Genomic DNA, 19,338 nt, shown 5'->3' with positions numbered 1-19,338 from the left:
TGAATGTGTTCCAATTCGGCGTTTCTATCCCCCATCGTCTGTATTCCGTTGATGCCTTAGCATTCCATGTATCATGTACTCATTCATATTTAAAGGGATAGTTCACCCAAATGAATTTCTTTCTTACTGTGTCTATTGACTGATTACATGGTAAGTAAACCAGTATGTCATTTGGGTGAGCTATCCCTTTAAGAGGTAGTGAGTTTGTGTATTCAAGTGGTTGTATCACTCCTCTGCCCTTAGAATGAGGTTTTGATCAAGTGAGATGAAAAGATCACATTTCAAACAGATGGGAGACCTTTTCCATGGCGGGCGGGTGGATGTATTAGCTCTTGTGCTATTTGTCATCCTTTCAGATCAGTTTAAATGTCGATTTGGACGTTTGCTGTAGCATTTGGTAGTGGTTTTCAAAAGGCAAAGGTAAGTGTTACCATTCAACTCAAGCGAGTACACTTCAATTGAACTCAATTGCTACATTGACAATTGGGTTCAAATATAATGGAGTCTGAGAGGAAAATGTCTCCTTTTAAGAGTAGCTAGGTTACCTCAGTCCTAACCTTCCTATAGTTCTGCTTTCAATGAGAATTATTTTAACAGGGCTCTCTCCTTTCGCTCTCAATCTTTTGTTCTTTCCAGGGTTCCCACCTGCCATGCAGCGGAACACCACAGTCCCCCAGCAGTCAGGTCAGGGACCCGCCATGTCCCCTCACTCGTCCCCCGGGGGCTCCATGCACCCCCAAAGCTCCTACCACCAGCAGCAGCTGCAGGGGGGCCCCAGCCCCTCGTACGGACCCCAGACCAGCCAGTACGGCCCCCAAGGTAATATTCCACTCGGGGGGACGTTTCCCCTAAGTACAGATCTAGGGTCAGCTTCCTCTTTTTTTAATGACCAATAAATGTTATTATTATTGTCATTATTTAAAAAAACAAAAAATGTCAAATAGGAACTCAGTTGTGTATTCTATTAACAGTAAGTTGAGACCCCAAGGTGCAATTTTGAAATGTGGTTGTGCATCAGCAGTCACTCAATTAACCCATGTCAGCTAAAAGGATACGGTACGCAGACCCACGAGCCACTGCAGCCCCTCACGAGTTCCAGTTTTTGGTAGCCCCACCCCCATACCTGGTCTAGCAGCAAATTCACCCTTCTCCTAATACATCCTCCATGCTGATAATGGTAATATTCCTCCAAGGTAACACATCCTCCATGCTGATAATGATAATATTCCTCCAAGGTAACACATCCTCCATGCTGATAATGATAATATTCCTCCAAGGTAACACATCCTCCATGCTGATAATGATAATATTCCTCCAAGGTAACACATCCTCCATGCTGATAATGATAATATTCCTGCAAGGTAACACATCCTCCATGCTGATAATGATAATATTCCTCCAAGGTAACACATCCTTCATGCTGATGATGATAATATTCCTTCAAGGTAACACATCCTCCATGCTGATAATGATAATATTCCTCCAAGGTAACACATCCTTCATGCTGATGATGATAATATTCCTCCAAGGTAACACATCCTCCATGCTGATGGTAATATTCCTTCAAGGTAACACATCCTCCATGCTGATAATGATAATATTCCTCCAAGGTAACACATCCTTCATGCTGATAATGATAATATTCCTTCAAGGTAACACATCCTCCATGCTGATAATGATAATATTCCTCCAAGGTAACACATCCTCCATGCTGATAATGATAATATTCCTCCAAGGTAACACATCCTTCATGCTGATGATGATAATATTCCTCCAAGGTAACACATCCTCCATGCTGATGGTAATATTCCTTCAAGGTAACACATCCTCCATGCTGATGATAATATTCCTCCAAGGTAACACATCCTCCATGCTCGTGGCTGATGATGATGCTGGTGCCCATACAGCCTGTTAATTCACACTGGCCTTTTCACATCAGAACTCTCTCCCCTGTATCAGGAGGCTAGTGGAATGGTGGCAATCCTATGACTATATTCTATGGCCCAACATACATTTCTACAGGGTTGGAGAGAGCAGGGTTTTTTTCCACAGCTCAGTAAATCTCCAATCTACCTCCCAAGTGTTTCATGCTATGCTTTGCATATACTGTAGCCTACTTTGCATCTCTCGCTTTCTCTCTCTCACTCACACACCCGTCTGGGGTAGAGGAGGAGACTTGTTCCATCTCTTTTTATGTGGCTGGTTGTGCTATCCAGCACACCTGGTTTTAAGTACTATTTGAAATAATTTCGCTCTGATGCGTGTCGCAATGGAACCAATAGAAGTTTCCCAAAACGCCAAACCCCGCCCACCTAGTATTTGAACCCAGGTCTTTGTAGTGTGGTGTCCAGAGCCAGACACCAGGCACACACAGCAGGGACTATTAATCAGGGATCTGGAGCAGGGAGAGCAGGTGGGGGCAGAGACCTGAGCTATGAAAACGCACACACATTGGTCACGCATTCATCAAGGCATGCTACAACACACGAGATGGATTACCGTAATGACCCAATTTGTGTGAGCCCCGTTCCAGATGAGCGCTCACGACGTCCATGGGTCGGTTTCCATCCTTCGCTGAAACAGAGTAGATTGATGAGTGCTGCACGCTTTCATCCAGTCAAGCACTAATTCACATAACTCAATACAAACGTCTCACTCCTACAGAAAGCCTAAAATAGAAGCCCCCTTCACTAACTAAAAGCACCAGCACAGAGCAGTACAGTTGATCAGTGTGAACAGACAGGACTGGTTCTGCATCCCAAATGTGTGTCTATTGGGCCCTGGTCAAAATAGTGCACCAAATAGGGAATAGGGTGCTGTTTGGGAAGCTAACTGTTTCTGTGGCCACTCGGGGAGGATGACCTTGTCTGATCCATGTCACAGCCCTGTGTTCCCGAGGGGAATTCTAGGATTAACATGACTACAGAGAAGCTGATGCTGCCAGTGAATTTCCATATAATTGGCAGAGTCCCAGAACCCCCCCCCCATCCCCTTCTCCTCTCCTTTGCCTGTGAGCAAAGCTCATTATAGGGATGGAACCAGAATAACTCCAGGAAGAGCCAAAATAGCAGCTCTCCCTGAAACGAAACGCCACGGCCGAGTTAATGTATTTTTGGAAGTCTCACATGACATCAAAAGTGTGTGTGCGCTTTTTTTCTCTCTTGTGAAGTACCCTATGAAAGATTGGTCTGGCTGGAGTACAGAATCTGAAACAGAGGAACATGAGGCAATGCTCTGTTCAAATCACACACGCCGTGTGTCCCAAATAGAACCATATTCCCTACGTAGTGCACTTCTTTTGAGCAGGGCCTGTCCTTTTGAAAGAAATAACATGGATTGGTGAATGAAGAATCTATGAATCAAGCCAATTCCAATGTTCTTAAGTTCTGATGAACATAACATGGCCAACCTGATGATCCTATTCTCTGTCTCTCCAGGTAACTACCCCAGACCCCCTAACTACGGCGGGACCCCCAGTGCCAACTACAGCGGCCCCGGCCCTGGCATGAGCAACAGTCTGGGCATGAACGCCAATAGCCCCATGCACGGCCAGGGCCCTGGGCAGCCCTGTGGCTCCATGCCCGCCGGGCGAGGCCTGGGCCCGGGGGTCAGTGGGCGACCCCACCTCGGTGCCAATACCAACACCATGGCCCCCACCTCTCCCAGCATGCCGCAGCCTGCCGGACAGGGCCAGGGCATGAGACCACCCCTGCCCAGTGTTAACCAGGAGGCAGGTCTGGGTCCGGGAACCAACGCCATGCAGGGGCCCAACGCTGGTCCCAACCCTTCTGCACAGGGCAGGTGAGTCAGGACAGGGGCCACAGAAGGGATAATAGTACCTGTCCTAAATGGTACCCTACCCCGATATAGTGCACTACTTTTTGACCAGGGCCCATTGGGAATTCCATAGGGCTCTGGTCAAAAGGAGTTCGCTAGAGTGTAGGGAATAGGTGCCATTTTGGGATGCAACACCACGGGTCATTCTTGTGTATAAGTTCTACACATTCACTACTCCACACCCCACATATCCTCATTATCCTCATCCTCATATCCTCATCTTCTCTCTCCTCCCTCACGTCAGGCCTCCCTACGCGCGCTCCCCTGCCTACCCCGGCCTGAGTTGTCCTGGGACGTGCCCTCGCCTCTCTCCCCATCACTCTCCCTCCCCTCACCCCCATCACTCTCCTTCCCCCTGTCCCCCCCACCACACCCAGGTCAGCAGTGCTCAGAGCCACCCCATGATGCAGCAGGCTGACCAGTATGGGTAGGTGTCACATCTGCAGTCTGTAATACATACTCTGTACACTGCTGGTCGCAGCACTAACCGAGCACTGGGATGCACAGGAGATGTACCTCTCCACTGGTCACAACCAATGATTTATATACAGAGCCTATACAGAGCCTCCACATTTAGTTGTTACAGCCTGAATTCAAAATGGATGAAAAAAATAACCTCACCCATCTACACACACTACCTCATAAGGCCAATGTGAAAACATGTTTTTGTAAATGTTACATCACATTTACTTAAGTATTCACACCACTGAGTCAATACGTGTTAGAATCACCTTTGGCAGCGATTACAGCTGTGAGTCTTTCTGGGTAAGAACTTTACACACCTGGATTGTACAATATTTGCCATTATTCTTTTCAAAACTCTTGAAGCTCTGTCAAATTGGTTGTTGATCGTTGCTAGACAAACATTTTCAAGTCTTGCCATAGATTTTCAAGCAGATTTACACTACCATTCAAAAGTTTGGAGTCTCTTAAATGTCCTTATTTGAAAGAAAAGCTCATTTTCTGTCTATTTAAATAACATCAAATTGATCAGAAATACAGTGTAGGCATTGTTAACCTGTAGTGACGCCCAGCCCGTGAACGGGACCGTTATCATCATCTGACACTAATTAGCATAACGCAACGGACATAAATCGTCCTAGAAAATATTCCTATTCATGAAAATCACAAGTGAAATATATTGGAACACAGCTTAACCTTTTGTTAATCACCCTGTCATCTCAGATTTTCAAAATATGCTTTACAGCCAACGCTAGACAAGCATTTGTGTAAGTTTATCATAGCCTAGCATAGCATTATGCCTTGCTAGCAGCAGGCAAACTTGTCACGGAAATCAGAAAAGCAATCAAATTAAATCGTTTACCTTTGATGAACTTCGGATGTTTTCACTCATGAGACTCCCAGATAGACAGCCAAAGTTCATTTTTTCCCAAAATATTATTTTTGTAGGCGAAATAGCTCCGTTTGTTCTTCGCGTTTGGCTGAGAAATTGCCCGGGAATTGCGGTCACCACAATGCCGAAAAATATTCCAAATTAGCTCCACAATATCGACAGAAACATGACAAACGTTGTTTAGAATCCATCCTCAAGGTGTTTTTCTAATATCTATTCGATAATATATCCGTCGGGACAATTCCTTTTTCTCTAGGACCGATTGGAGTAATCTGCACTTTACGCGAGAATTTCTCTCGGAGCCACCATGTGACCACTTACGCAATGTGCCCCCATATGGCTATTCTTCAACAGAAATGCGTAAAACTACATCACAATGCTGTAGACACCTTGGGGAATACGTAGAAAGCGTAAGCTGGTTGATGGTACATTCACAGCTGAATAGGGAGTCATTGGAACGCAACGCTTTCAAAACCTGGGGCACTTCCGGATTGGATTTTTCTCAGGCTTTCGCTTGCAACATCAGTTCTGTTATACTCACAGACAATATCTTTACAGTTTTGGTAACGTTAGTGTTTTCTATCCAAAACTGTCAATTATATGCATATTCTAGCATCTTTTCCTGACAAAATATCCTGTTTAAAACGGGAAAGTTTCTTTTCCAAAAATGAAAATACTTCCCCCTAACACCAAGAGGTTAATGTTGTAAATGACTAATGTAGCTGGAAACTACAGATGATTTAAACAGCAGATTATTTCAAATAAAAAAATATGTAAAAATATGGGATATCTACAGAGGCCCATGAGCAGCAACCATCACTTCTGTGTTCCAATGGCACATTGTGTTAGCTAATCCAAGTTTATCATTTTAAAAGGCTAATTGATTTTGCAATTATGTTAGCACAGCTGAAAACTGGCCTTCTTTAGACTAGTTGATATCTGGAGCATCAGCATTTGTGGGTTCAATTACAGGCTCGAAATATCCAGAAACAAAACTTTCTTCTGAAACTCATCAGTCTATTCTTGTTCTGAGAAATGAAGGCTATTCCATGCAAGAAATTGCAAAGAAACTGAAGATCTCGTACAACGCTCTGTACTACTCCCTTCACAGAACAATGCAAACTGACTCTAACCAGAATTGAAAGAGTGGGAGGCCCCGGTGCACAACTGAGCAAGAGGACAAGTGCATTCGTGTCTAGAGAAAAAGACCCATCACAAGTCCTCAACTGGCAGCTTCATTAAATAGTACCTGCAAAACACTCGTCTCAACATCAACAGTGAAGATGTGACTCCGGGATGCTGGCCTTCTAGGCAGAGTTGCAAAAAAAAAGCCATATCTCAGACTGGCCAATAAAAATAAAATATTAACAAGGGCAAAATAACTATTAATTAAGTTAACTACTATTAAGCAATAATTATTTAGGGAAGAAGCAGTCAGCTGGTATTCTGTCTATAATGGAGTGGCCAGCACAGTCACCGGATCTCAACCCTATTGAGCTGTTGTGGGAGCAGCTTGACCGTATGGTATGTAAGAAGTGCCCATCAAGCCAATCCAACTTGTGGGAGGTGCTTCAGGAAGCATGGGGTGAAATCTCTTCAGATTACCTCAACATATTGACAACTAGAATGCCAAAGGTCTGCAAGGCTGTAATTGATGCAAATGGAGGATTCTTTGATGAAAGCAAAGTTTGAAGGACAGAATTACTATTTCAATTAAAAATGTATAACCTTGTCAGCGTCTTGACTATTTCCTATTCATTTTGCAACTCATTTCATGTATGTTTTCATGGAAAACAAGGACATTTCTAAGTGACTGCAAACTTTTGAATGGTAGTGAATGTCAAAACTGTAACTAGGCCACTCAGGAACATTCACTGTCTTCTTGGTAAGCAACTCCAGTGTAGATTTGGCCTTGTGTTTTAGGTTATTGTTGAAAGGTTACTGCTGAAAGGTGAATTCATCTTGGAAAGCAGACTGAACCAGGTTTTCCTATAGGATTTTGCCTGTGCTTAGCGCCATTGCGTTTCTTTTTTATCCTGAAAACAATGCGCATTCTGTACAGGCTTCCTTTTTTTCACTCTGTCGATAAGGTTAGTATTGGGGAGTAACTAAAATGTTGCTCCATCCTCCGTTTTCTCCCATCACAATCATTAAACTCTGTAACTGCTTTAAAATCACCATTGGCCTCATGGTAAAATCCCTGAGCGGTTTCCTTCTTCTCCGGCAAGCGGGTTAGGAAGGACGCCTGTATCTTTGTAGTGACTGGGTGTATTGATACATCATCTAAAGTGTAATTAATAACTTCGCCATGCTCAAAAATATATTCAGTGTCTGCTTCTTTTTTTTACCCATCTACCAATAGGTGCCCTTTGTGAGGTATTGGAAAATCTCCCTGGTCTTTGTGGGTTAATCTGTTCTTGAAATATATACAAATAATATATACAAATATTTTACTTAGAGTATCATTTTTAGACATTACTAATGTCACTGTCCCCACTACAACAAACAAATAATTAAATGCATGTAATTTTGTCCTTAAGGTTTAATTGAAATTCCATGAATTCCTATGGAAGACTGCTCTTACTGGCGACTGGCAATATGTCCGATCGGTGGTTTGAAAGCCTCTCAATGACCAATACATAGTGTCATCTATCCAGGGGGAACAGACTTTAGTTTGGGGCTGGGAGAAGACTATGGTTGCATCCCACTATGCCCACCTATTCCCTACTTACTGCACTACTTCTTACCAATGCCCTATGGTCCCTGGTCAAAAGTAGTGCTAAATATAGGGAATAGGGTGCTGTTTGGGACACACACAATGGTTAACTGGTTGGGAATGTAACTCCATTAGAGGTGAGGGACATGTCCTCATTACATTTCCCTTAGAGGCGAAATTAAGAGGGAGGAATCAAGTGTGGCTGGCTGGCTGCCTGTGGGGCAAATAGCCTAGTTGTCAAATCACCAAACCACTGAGTCTTCACCTCGTCTTTCTCCTCACTGGGTCCATTACCAGGTTAAATAGAGCAGCCTAAATGTCAGGGCTCGATTTCTTTCTCCACCACCAAATAAGTGAAGTGAACAAGTGCATACGTTGGAAGGAAGGGGATATTATTAGGACGCACCCTCAGTGTGCTGTTCAGCGCCCAGGAAGTCTGGCTAGGGGTTGGAAAAGAGCAGGAAATAAATGGTATTACTTTTCACTCGGCTCCCCAGCCCTTTGATGTGGGTATTATTTCCCACAGGGTTTTAAACGTCTTCAACGTTTCTTCTCTGTCCTTGTGTTGTGTGTTTTGGAGTTGAGAAAAGCTGCTGATGCACTGCTTTTGATGACCAACATGCATTATTCATATTGTCTCACTCAACTAAAATCTATCTACACCTCCATCTGTCCGTCAGGTCAATATGGTTTCCCTGTGTTTGAGGTTCAATTCCATTCCAGCCATTTGAGTCTGTCCTCCCCTCACCAGCCTCCACTAATAGTTAAATGTACTGTATGAATATAAAGCCTTTGGTAATAACGTTGTGTATTACGGTGATGGTAAATTACTAACCCAATCTCTTGTTCTTTGGTTTTCAGGCAGGGAATGACCCCCATGCCTCACCATCCAGGCATGAGCCCCAGAGGGATGTCCTCCAGCCCTGGTGGCCCCTACAGCCAGCAGCCAGGGGCCAACACCTCTGGGAGGATGACCCCACAGGGGCCCCAACCTCCCTACAACGCACCCTCCGGTATCTACCTACTCCGCACACTGTCCATGTATACCAGACAGTCACAAGCCCCAGTATAACAGTGAACAAGAGGCTGAACTTTTTCCACCCTTCCTCCACAGGGCCCATGCTTATGGGAGGAGAGGGGATGGTGTGTCCCACTGACCCCAAACCGAGACCTCCAGAGCAGTACAGGGAGAGCAATACTCCTGGTCCTGCCGCCGAGCCCCCACCTAAACCCAAGGTAGGAGTTACAGTTCTAACAGGCCCCTCGTCAGTACCTCTCAAAGCATGTCCTAATAACACGTGTGTATGGAAGAGGAACCTGAATGTGGCAAAGCTCAGCAAACACAGCATCTAATGAGGCAGCAGACAAAAAGGAATGCAGAGAATTGAGAAAAACATCCTGTGTTTGGCATCATTGTGAGGATTTTCTAAAGGAAGACGTCGCTTTCTCTATCTCTCTATTTACCTTCTGTTACTACTGGGAGACGGTTCCAAAATAAATGCCTCTTTATAGCAGTGCTATTTTATGGTAAAAAGACCTACTCTCTTTTCAGCAAGTTGTTGATCATTATTACCACACTCATGTCTCTGTCTGCCTGCCTGTCTCTTGACTGATTTGGATGTGTGAAAGACACAGACAGACACGCTAAAATAACCGTCTCCCTTCGACTGCAAAGAACTTGTTACTGTTCACTGTGCTCTCTCATGAACTCCTATTTCTCTTGTCAGAGTTTGGGTTTTTTCTATTTTCCTCTTGTTTTCCCTCCCTCCCTCGTGTTTCAAGTTCCCCCTCGCTTGGTTTGGTTCTGCACGCCTCTGTGTGGTTGGTTCCAGACTGAGAGTTGTGTGAAAGTGAACAGCTTTTCTCCCTCTGCGTTCATTTGTCTCTTCACCTCATTACCGGCTGTGAGAACATCCTCTTGATCACAAACTGAAGACTGTCAGCCCAACTGATCTGAGAGGAACCACTATTATATCTGCTCTGTGTCTACTTAATGATCACTCCTCATACATTTGACTGCTTTGTGCATTTCTGCTGTCATGGCAACAGCAGTAGCTAGCGTGGATTCATGTTTCCACTCATGACAACTTGAGGACTAGTAATAATGGCTGTGGCCTTTGCTGCTGAAGCTCCTCCCATGCACCTGTTTGGCAGACTGCCCTAGAATGCCGTTGCTCAATCTGTCTGTATGGCTCCTCTCACCATGCTTTGCCTTAAAGCCTCCAGGTGAGTTCTGAACAGCTGTACCAAGTGTGTGACTGAGAGTGGGCCATTGGCTGCAGACAGCAGAGTTCTTACTCTCCCAGGATGTCTTTGAGGACAGGTTTTGCTGTTTGTGTGCTTTCTGCATGGGTGTGTGACTATGTTTTGGAGAGAGCGAGGGAAAAGGATAAAGTCAGTCTGCCATCTCATCACGTGGCCCTGTTGTGTGTTGACGCGTGTATGAGTGTGTACGCCCATCTATTTCTCGTCACACTGAGAGGAGCTGTATCTGCCCTGTATGTCCCAGCCCCCTGTCCCCCTGCTAGTCTGTCCTCTTGTCATGGGGTGGATGACATCACGCCCACCAGCCCTATAAGTATGTATCTGCCCTGTATGTCCCCGTCCCCTGTCCCCCTGCTAGTCTGTCCTCTTGTCATGGGGTGGATGACATCACGCCCACCAGCCCTATAAGTATGTATCTGCCCTGTATGTCCCAGCCCCCCGTCCCCTGTCCCCCTGCTAGTCTGTCCTCTTGTCATGGGGTGGATGACATCACGCCCACCAGCCCTATAAGTATGTATCTGCCCTGTATGTCCCCGTCCCCTGTCCCCCTGCTAGTCTGTCCTCTTGTCATGGGGTGGATGACATCACGCCCACCAGCCCTATAAGTATGTATCTGCCCTGTATGTCCCAGTCCCCCTGCTAGTCTGTCCTCTTGTCATGGGGTGGATGACATCACGCCCACCAGCCCTATAAGCATGTATCTGCCCTGTATGTTCCCGTCCCCTGTCCCCCTGCTAGTCTGTCCTCTTGTCATGGGGTGGATGACATTACGCCCACCAGCCCTATAAGTATGTATCTGCCCTGTATGTCCCAGTCCCCTGTCCCCCTGCTAGTCTGTCCTCTTGTCATGGGGTGGATGACATCACGCCCACCAGCCCTATAAGTATGTATCTGCCCTGTATGTCCCCGTCCCCCGTCCCCCTGCTAGTCTGTCCTCTTGTCATGGGGTGGATGACATCACACCCACCAGCCCTATAAGTATGTATCTGCCCTGTATGTCCCAGTCCCCTTGCTAGTCTGTCCTCTTGTCATGGGGTGGATGACATCACGCCCACCAGCCCTATAAGTATGTATCTGCCTTGTATGTTCAAGTCCCCTGTCCCCCTGCTAGTCTGTCCTCTTGTCATGGGGTGGATGACATCACGCCCACCAGCCCTATAAGTATGTATCTGCCCTGTATGTCCCAGTCCCCTGTCCCCCTGCTAGTCTGTCCTTTTGTCATGGGGTGGATGACATCACGCCCACCAGCCCTATAAGTATGTATCTGCCCTGTATGTCCCTGCCCTGTATGTCCCTGTCCCCCTGCTAGTCTGTCCTCTTGTCATGGGGTGGATGACATCACGCCCACCAGCCCTATAAGTATGTATCTGCCCTGTATGTCCCCGTCCCCTGTCCCCCTGCTAGTCTGTCCTCTTGTCATGGGGTGGATGACATCACGCCCACCAGCCCTATAAGTATGTATCTGCCCTGTATGTCCCCGTCCCCTGTCCCCTGCTAGTCTGTCCTCTTGTCATGGGGTGGATGACATCACACCCACCAGCCCTATAAGTATGTATCTGCCCTGTATGTCCCCGTCCCCTGTCCCCCTGCTAGTCTGTCCTCTTGTCATGGGGTGGATGACATCACGCCCACCAGCCCTATAAGTATGTATCTGCCCTGTATGTCCCCGTCCCCTGTCCCCCTGCTAGTCTGTCCTCTAGTCATGGGCTGGATGACATCACGCCCACCAGCCCTATAAGTATGTATCTGCCCTGTATGTCCCCGTCCCCTGTCCCCCTGCTAGTCTGTCCTCTAGTCATGGGCTGGATGACATCACACCCACCAGCCCTATAAGTATGTATCTGCCCTGTATGTCCCCGTCCCCTGTCCCCCTGCTTGTCTGTCCTCTTGTCATGGGGTGGATGACATCACACCCACCAGCCCTATAAGTATGTATCTGCCCTGTATGTCCCAGTCCCCCTGCTAGTCTGTCCTCTTGTCATGGGGTGGATGACATCACGCCCACCAGCCCTATAAGTATGTATCTGCCCTGTATGTCCCAGTCCCCCTGCTAGTCTGTCCTCTTGTCATGGGGTGGATGACATCACGCCCACCAGCCCTATAAGTATGTATCTGCCCTGTATGTCCCAGTCCCCCTGCTAGTCTGTCCTCTTGTCATGGGGTGGATGACATCACGCCCACCAGCCCTATAAGTATGTATCTGCCCTGTATGTCCCCGTCCCCTGTCCCCCTGCTAGTCTGTCCTCTTGTCATGGGGTGGATGACATCACGCCCACCAGCCCTATAAGTATGTATCTGCCCTGTATCTCCCCGTCCCCTGTCCCCCTGCTAGTCTGTCCTCTTGTCATGGGGTGGATGACATCACGCCCACCAGCCCTATAAGTATGTATCTGCCCTGTATGTCCCTGTCCCCCTGCTAGTCTGTCCTCTTGTCATGGGGTGGATGACATCACGCCCACCAGCCCTATAAGTATGTATCTGCCCTGTATGTCCCCGTCCCCCGTCCCCCTGCTAGTCTGTCCTCTTGTCATGGGGTGGATGACATCACGCCCACCAGCCCTATAAGTATGTATCTGCCCTGTATGTCCCCGTCCCCCGTCCCCCTGCTAGTCTGTCCTCTTGTCATGGGGTGGATGACATCACACCCACCAGCCCTATAAGTATGTATCTGCCCTGTATGTCCCAGTCCCCCTGCTAGTCTGTCCTCTTGTCATGGGGTGGATGACATCACGCCCACCAGCCCTATAAGTATGTATCTGCCCTGTATGTCCAAGTCCCCTGTCCCCCTGCTAGTCTGTCCTCTTGTCATGGGGTGGATGACATCACGCCCACCAGCCCTATAAGTATGTATCTGCCCTGTATGTCCCAGTCCCCTGTCCCCCTGCTAGTCTGTCCTCTAGTCATGGGCTGGATGACATCACGCCCACCAGCCCTATAAGTATGTATCTGCCCTGTATGTCCCCGTCCCCTGTCCCCCTGCTAGTCTGTCCTCTAGTCATGGGCTGGATGACATCACGCCCACCAGCCCTATAAGTATGTATCTGCCCTGTATGTCCCCGTCCCCTGTCCCCCTGCTAGTCTGTCCTCTAGTCATGGGCTGGATGACATCACGCCCACCAGCCCTATAAGTGCCGCAACAACTCGCTTTCCCTTCTGTTCCTTTTTTCATTTGTTGGATTGGTTATACATTTCCTTCATTTGTTGGATTGGTTATACATTTCCTTTTTTGCTTAGTTTTGTACAGCTTGTCGTTTTTATATTCCAGTGTCTTTGTTTTTGATGTTTGAAACATGATTGTGGTGATCTCTCTCCCATACGGTGCCGGTAACCTGGCAGTCCTGCTGCACCACAATGGCTCAAACGCTTCTCTGTTTGGATTGATTGTTATTGATGACTGAGTATGTTAAAGGGGTACTTCAGGATTTTGGCAATGAAGCCCTTTATCTACTTCCCCTGAGTCAGATGAACTCATGGATACCATTTTATGTCTCTGTGTCCAGTATGAAGGAAGTTAGAGGTAGTTTCGCGAGCCAATGCTAACTAGCGTTAGCGCAATGACTCGACTGCATGCAAGCAGTTACGTAGACTTCGTTATTGCACTAACACTATACTGAACAAAAATATAAACGCAAGATGCAAAAATTTCTAAGATTTTACTGGGTTTCAGTTCATATGAGAATCAGTCAATTGAAATGATTTAATTAGCCTCTTATCTATGGAATACAGCTGTTGGTCACAAATACAAAAACAATAAAAATGGGGCTCCATGGCATTTGTGTTTTTAAATTGCCATCGATAAAATGCAATTGTATTCGTTGTCCGTGGTCGGCACATACCATAACCCCACTGCCACCATGGGGCACTCTGTTCACAACGTTGACATCAGCAAACCGCTCGCCCTTTCGACGCCATACACGTGGTCTGCAGTTAGACGTACGCTAAATTCTCTAAAACGACGTTGGAGGCGGCTTATGTAGAGAAATGAACATGAAATTCTTTGACAACAGCTCTGGTGGACATTCATGCAGTCAGCATGCCAATTGCACACTCCCTCAGCTTGAGACATCTGTGGCATTGTGTTGTGACAAAACTGCATATTTTAGAGTGGTCTTTTATTGTCCCCATCGCAAGGTGCACCTGTGTAATGATTATGCTGTTTAATCAGCTTCTTGATATGCCACACCTGTCAAGTGGATGAATTATCTTAGCAAAGGAGAAATATTCACTAGCAGGGATGGAAACAAATTTGTTCACAACATCTGAGAGAAGCATTTTGTGCGTATGGAACATCTCTGGGATCTTTTAATTCAGCTCATGAAACCTGGGACCAACACTTTACATGTTGCGTTTTGATGTTTTTGTTCAGTGTTAGCAAATTCCTTCAAACTGCACATAAAATATGGTATCCTTGAGTTCATCTGCCTCTAGGGAAGTAGATACCGGGTTTCATTGCTAAAATCCTGTAGTATCAGTTTAATGAAAGTCCTCCAATCCTGCATCACATGGTACTCTGTGTAGACAGCTGTGGGACCTACCTGACTGTATAGCTGCCATTCAACTGGGCTTGAATGCAACAAGTCATATAATAATCTACAGTTGATGTTGAACATGTTTCTGTCTACATGACCCTCGTGACCGTGCTCCATAAGCAATGACAACAGTAGTAGTCCTGACTGACCCTTCCCCCTCTACTCTATGCCCCGCACCTTTAGAAGACCAGCCCGGCCACCATGACCAATGAGAAGATTTGCATCCTGTACGAGATGGGCGTAGAGCCCGAGAGGCAGGTGTGGGTGGACCGTTACCTGGCCTTCATGGAGGAGAGGGGCACGCCTGTACCTATGCTGCCAGCCGTGGGCAGGAAGCCCCTGGATCTGTGCCGCCTCTACCTGTGTGTTCGAGAAATAGGAGGACTGGCAATGGTGAGTCTGAGAGACCTGTGCGTTTGAGAGAGAGGGTGCCTGGCCATGGTGAGTCTGAGAGACCTGTGCGTTTGAGAGATAGGGTGCCTGGCCATGGTGAGTCTGTGAGACCTGTGTGTTTGAGAGAGAGGGTGCCTGGCCATGGTGAGTCTGTGAGACCCGTGTGTTTGAGAGAGAGGGTGCCTGGCCATGGTGAGTCTGAGAGACCTGTGCGTTTGAGAGAGAGGGTGCCTGGCCATGATGAGTCTGTGAGACCTGTGTGTTTGAGAGAGAGGGTGCCTGGCCATGGTGAGTCTGTGAGACCTGTGTGTTTGCGAGAGGGTGCCTGGCCATGGTGAGTCTGTGAGACCTGTGTGTTTGAGCGAGAGGGGGCCTGGCGAGTCTGTGAGACCTGTGTGTTTGAGAGAGAGGGTGCCTGGCCATGGTGAGACCTGTGTGACTCCTGTGTTCGCAACACATATACCATCTCTGCCACTTGGTCTACAGCCCTGGTCACGCATCTGTCTCCCTATCTACCTTAATACTTCCCTGTCAATAGAAATATGAAAGGGGACCTGGAGGAAGCTGCCTGACCACGGCTGCCTGACCACCAGGCCTATCCTGGATGTCAAAATGACATTCAAAATTGACAAAGGCTAAATCTAGACCCTGGTCTGCTCCCTGACCCAATCCCAGTGGTACTATTAAATGAACTACATTATGGCCCTTGCTGGCTATCCCGTCCCAGTTCTACCCCATCATATACGGTTTCATACTCAGCCCTGGTTGCTCAGGAGTCTCCTGTCGGCCATATGCCCCCCTCCCCCTGCAGGTGAACAAGAGCAAGAAGTGGAGGGAGCTGTCCACCCATCTCAACGTGGGCACGTCCAGCAGCTCTGCCAGCTCTCTGAAGAAGCAGTACATCCAGTACCTGTTTGCCTATGAGTGCAGAGTGGAGCGGGGAGAGGAGCCGCCGCTGGAGATCCCGGGGGAAACCAAGAAACAGGCTAAGATCCAGCCACCCTCACCGGGTGAGTAAAACACTGGAGACTGTAGCTATTCTAGCTGAGCTGCACGCTATGCAGGGTTGGGATCACTTGTGTGTCGACTAGAGGTATGAGCTACCTGCTGGGGTTGACACATGTACACCCACACAAAGCCATTATAAACAGGCATGACCAGGATCATGTCCATATATCCACAGTCATCCAGCTTTTCATCTATCCATCTCCATTCTCCCTGGGCTGGCTGCTCCCTCCTTGCACGTGGGCCTATTTCTGTCTGACAGGTGATTGTCACACAGAGAGAGATTCTTCCCCCCCCCCAGGCGAGTTGGCTGATGTCAGAGAGAGAGGGAGCAGGGTAGAGGGAACGTGAGGGAGAGATACAGAGTGTGAGTTAGACTGTGGGAGAGAGAGGGCTATCAAGCTGCGGGGGAAGGGATTCCCCCTAGAGAAGCTGAATAGGGGAGGAGTGTGGAGTGGCTGTCTGATATATAAACAACCATGACCTAAGTCTGACCTAGTTTCCCACAGACCAGTGGGGCAGTAGTTTTTTTTTCACTTTTGCTGTCTCTGTGTGTGAGTGTGGTAGGGTCACGTGAGTTCACATGCTCAGAGAAGGAGAGAGAGCTAGAGAGCGAGACGGCGCCTGTGGCTGAAACTCTTCATTGTTTACTTTTGGAGTTGAAACACTTGGCTGGCAGCGGATCAGGCACCGGATCAGGCACCAGAGAATCTCTCTCATTTACCAACACATGCATAATACTGCCAGCCTGGCCCATTCTCTCACCCGCTCTCTTTCTGTCTCTGGCTCTCTCTCTCATTCAGTGGGGATTATTACAAGACAGGCTTTTTAATGTCTTGAATTGTTTCACTTTTTATTTTATAGATGTCAGGTTTGAGGTTTCTTTAATTTTGTTCTTGTATTGTTAATGAGAAGAACAGAGTGGTTTTGAATTCATTGGTTGCATCCCAGATGGCACCCTATTCCCTTTGTAGTGCACTACATTTAACCTGGGCCCATAGTGCTGTGGTCAAAAGTGGTGCACTATAAAGGGAATAGGGTACCATTTTGGACTCAAACATTATTACTACACTAAGCAGCCTTTAATTCTGTCTGGTTTTGCTATGAGTAATCTAGCCTGCATCAGATAGTTACATTGTTCCACCATTCCAGTACTGTACATGTATCCTGCATGTTGTCAAAGTTATTATATGACTTGTTGCATTCAAGCCCAGTTGAATGGCAGCAATACAGTCAGGTAGGTCCCACAGCTGTCTACACAGAGTACCATGTGATGCAGGATTGGAGGACTTTCATTAAACTGATACTACAGGATTTTGGCATTGAAACCCGATATCTACTTCCCTAGTCAGATGAACTCATGGATACCATATTTTATGTGCAGTTTGAAGGCATTTGCTAACAATACTGAACAAAAATATACATGTTGATCCCATGTTTTATGATCTGAAATAAAAGATCCCAGAAATGTTCCATACGCACCAAAGTCTTCGTTGTCTCAAATGTTGTGTACAAATTTGTTTACATCCCTGTTAGTCAATATTTCTCCTTTGCCAAGATAATCCATCCACCTGGCAGGTGTGGCATATCAAGAAGCTGATTAAACAGCGTGATCATTACACGGGTGCACCTTGTGCTGGGGACAATTTAAAGGCCACTCTAAAATGTGTAGTTTTATCACACAACACAAAGCCACAGATGTCTGAAGTTTTGAAGTAGTGTGCAATTGGTGTACCATAAGTCACCTCCAAAGTGGTCTTAGAGAATTACATCCAACAGGCCTCTCAACTGCAGACCACGTGTATGGTGTCGTGTGGGTGAGCGGTTGGTCCTGGCTCCCAAGATTGAAAAACTCATTCTGATTGGCTGAGCATGGCTCCCCAGCGGATGGAAATCCACAGATGAGGGTCTAATGAATTTATTTCAACTGACTGATTTCCTTTATATTAACTGTAATTCAGTAAAACTGTTTCATGTTGCATCTATATTTTGGTGTGTGTGTATATTAATTACACTGCGTGTACAAAACATTAGGAACACCTTCCTAATATTTAGTTGCTCCCCCTTTTCCCTCAGACAGCCTCAATTTGTCCAGGCATGAACTCTACAAGGTGTCTTAAGTGTTCAACAGGAATGTTGGCCAATGTTGACTCCATTTCAGGTCTGCTGAGTGAGCGTTTACTGTGACAACTGATGCTGTACCCGCTTTAAGTTATTTTCAGACCGTGGTTAAGTAGGCTACTGTGGCTATTTGATCATGTAGGCCTACAATCAAAAACAATGGATTACATGCATTACATAACATTGGCTGCTACTGTAGGCTGAATGTGTGGTGTTCAATGCAGGAAAAGGTGACTGACAATGTGCTGTCTGATACAAGAAACCACTTTACAAAATGAAATGGTATTATTATTATTCCGATACAATATTAATAAGATTCAGACAAATGATGCTACCCTCTGCCTATCGACTACTTAGCTTATTCAAGCCTGTCTCAAAATACAAATCAAATCAAATTTATTTATATAGCCCTTCGTACATCAGCTGATATCTCAAAGTGCTGTACAGAAACCCAGCCTAAAACCCCAAACAGCAAGCAATGCAGGTGTAGAAGCACGGTGGATAGGAAAAACTCCCTAGAAAGGCCAAAACCTAGGAAGAAACGTAGAGAGGAACCAGGCTATGTGGGGTGGCCAGCCCTCTTCTGTGGAGATTATAACAGAACATGGCCAAGATGTTCAAATGTTCATAAATGACTAGCATGGTCCAATAATAATAAGGCAGAACAGTTGAAACTGGAGCAGCAGCACGGCCAGGTGGACTGGGGACAGCAAGGAGTCATCATGTCAGGTAGTCCTGAGGCATGGTCCTAGGGCTCAGGTCCTCCGAGAGAGAGAGAAAGAAAGAGAGAATTAGAGAGAGCACACTTAAATTCACACAGGACACCGAATAGGACAGGAGAAGTACTCCAGATATAACAAACTGACCCTAGCCCTCCGACACATAAACTACTGCAGCATAAATAAATAGCATAAATACTGGAGGCATAAATACAACACTGCCACTTTAAGACAAAAAAAAGCTCTTAACCGGACTTTTTCCCCCCAAAGATGTCTAGAAATGTACATGTTTTGTGCTCTAGCTGGAAGCAATTACTCTGCTTTTGCTGATTTATAAATTATCTATAACTGGGCTAATAACTCACTAATTAGCAAAGGATTTTATCAAATGTGCACAAG

At 46.5% G+C, this 19,338-nt stretch overlaps 1 protein-coding gene across 4 annotated transcripts in view; it reads left to right on the top strand.

The window, feature by feature from the left end:
- The window catches only part of LOC139415013 (AT-rich interactive domain-containing protein 1B-like), an 83,242-nt gene that overhangs the window by 48,486 nt on the left and 15,418 nt on the right, over nucleotides 1-19,338 (top strand). For 3 of the 4 annotated variants that reach the window (XM_071162745.1, XM_071162746.1, XM_071162744.1), the window contains 7 exons: nucleotides 637-819; nucleotides 3,438-3,801; nucleotides 4,082-4,264; nucleotides 8,769-8,920; nucleotides 9,022-9,143; nucleotides 14,885-15,094; nucleotides 15,906-16,104. In XM_071162745.1, the coding sequence (XP_071018846.1) occupies nucleotides 637-819; nucleotides 3,438-3,801; nucleotides 4,082-4,264; nucleotides 8,769-8,920; nucleotides 9,022-9,143; nucleotides 14,885-15,094; nucleotides 15,906-16,104 (1,413 nt within the window). The remainder of the gene's footprint in view (nucleotides 1-636; nucleotides 820-3,437; nucleotides 3,802-4,081; nucleotides 4,265-8,768; nucleotides 8,921-9,021; nucleotides 9,144-14,884; nucleotides 15,095-15,905; nucleotides 16,105-19,338) is intronic. The other variant, XM_071162748.1, reaches the window with a different exon arrangement.

The sequence above is a fragment of the Oncorhynchus clarkii genome, chromosome 8 (genome assembly GCF_045791955.1).
Source record: "Oncorhynchus clarkii lewisi isolate Uvic-CL-2024 chromosome 8, UVic_Ocla_1.0, whole genome shotgun sequence".
NCBI classification, from domain to species: Eukaryota; Metazoa; Chordata; class Actinopteri; order Salmoniformes; family Salmonidae; genus Oncorhynchus; species Oncorhynchus clarkii.
The sequence above is the reverse complement of the archived record's forward strand: the minus strand, read 5'-3'. Positions and strand labels throughout refer to the sequence as shown.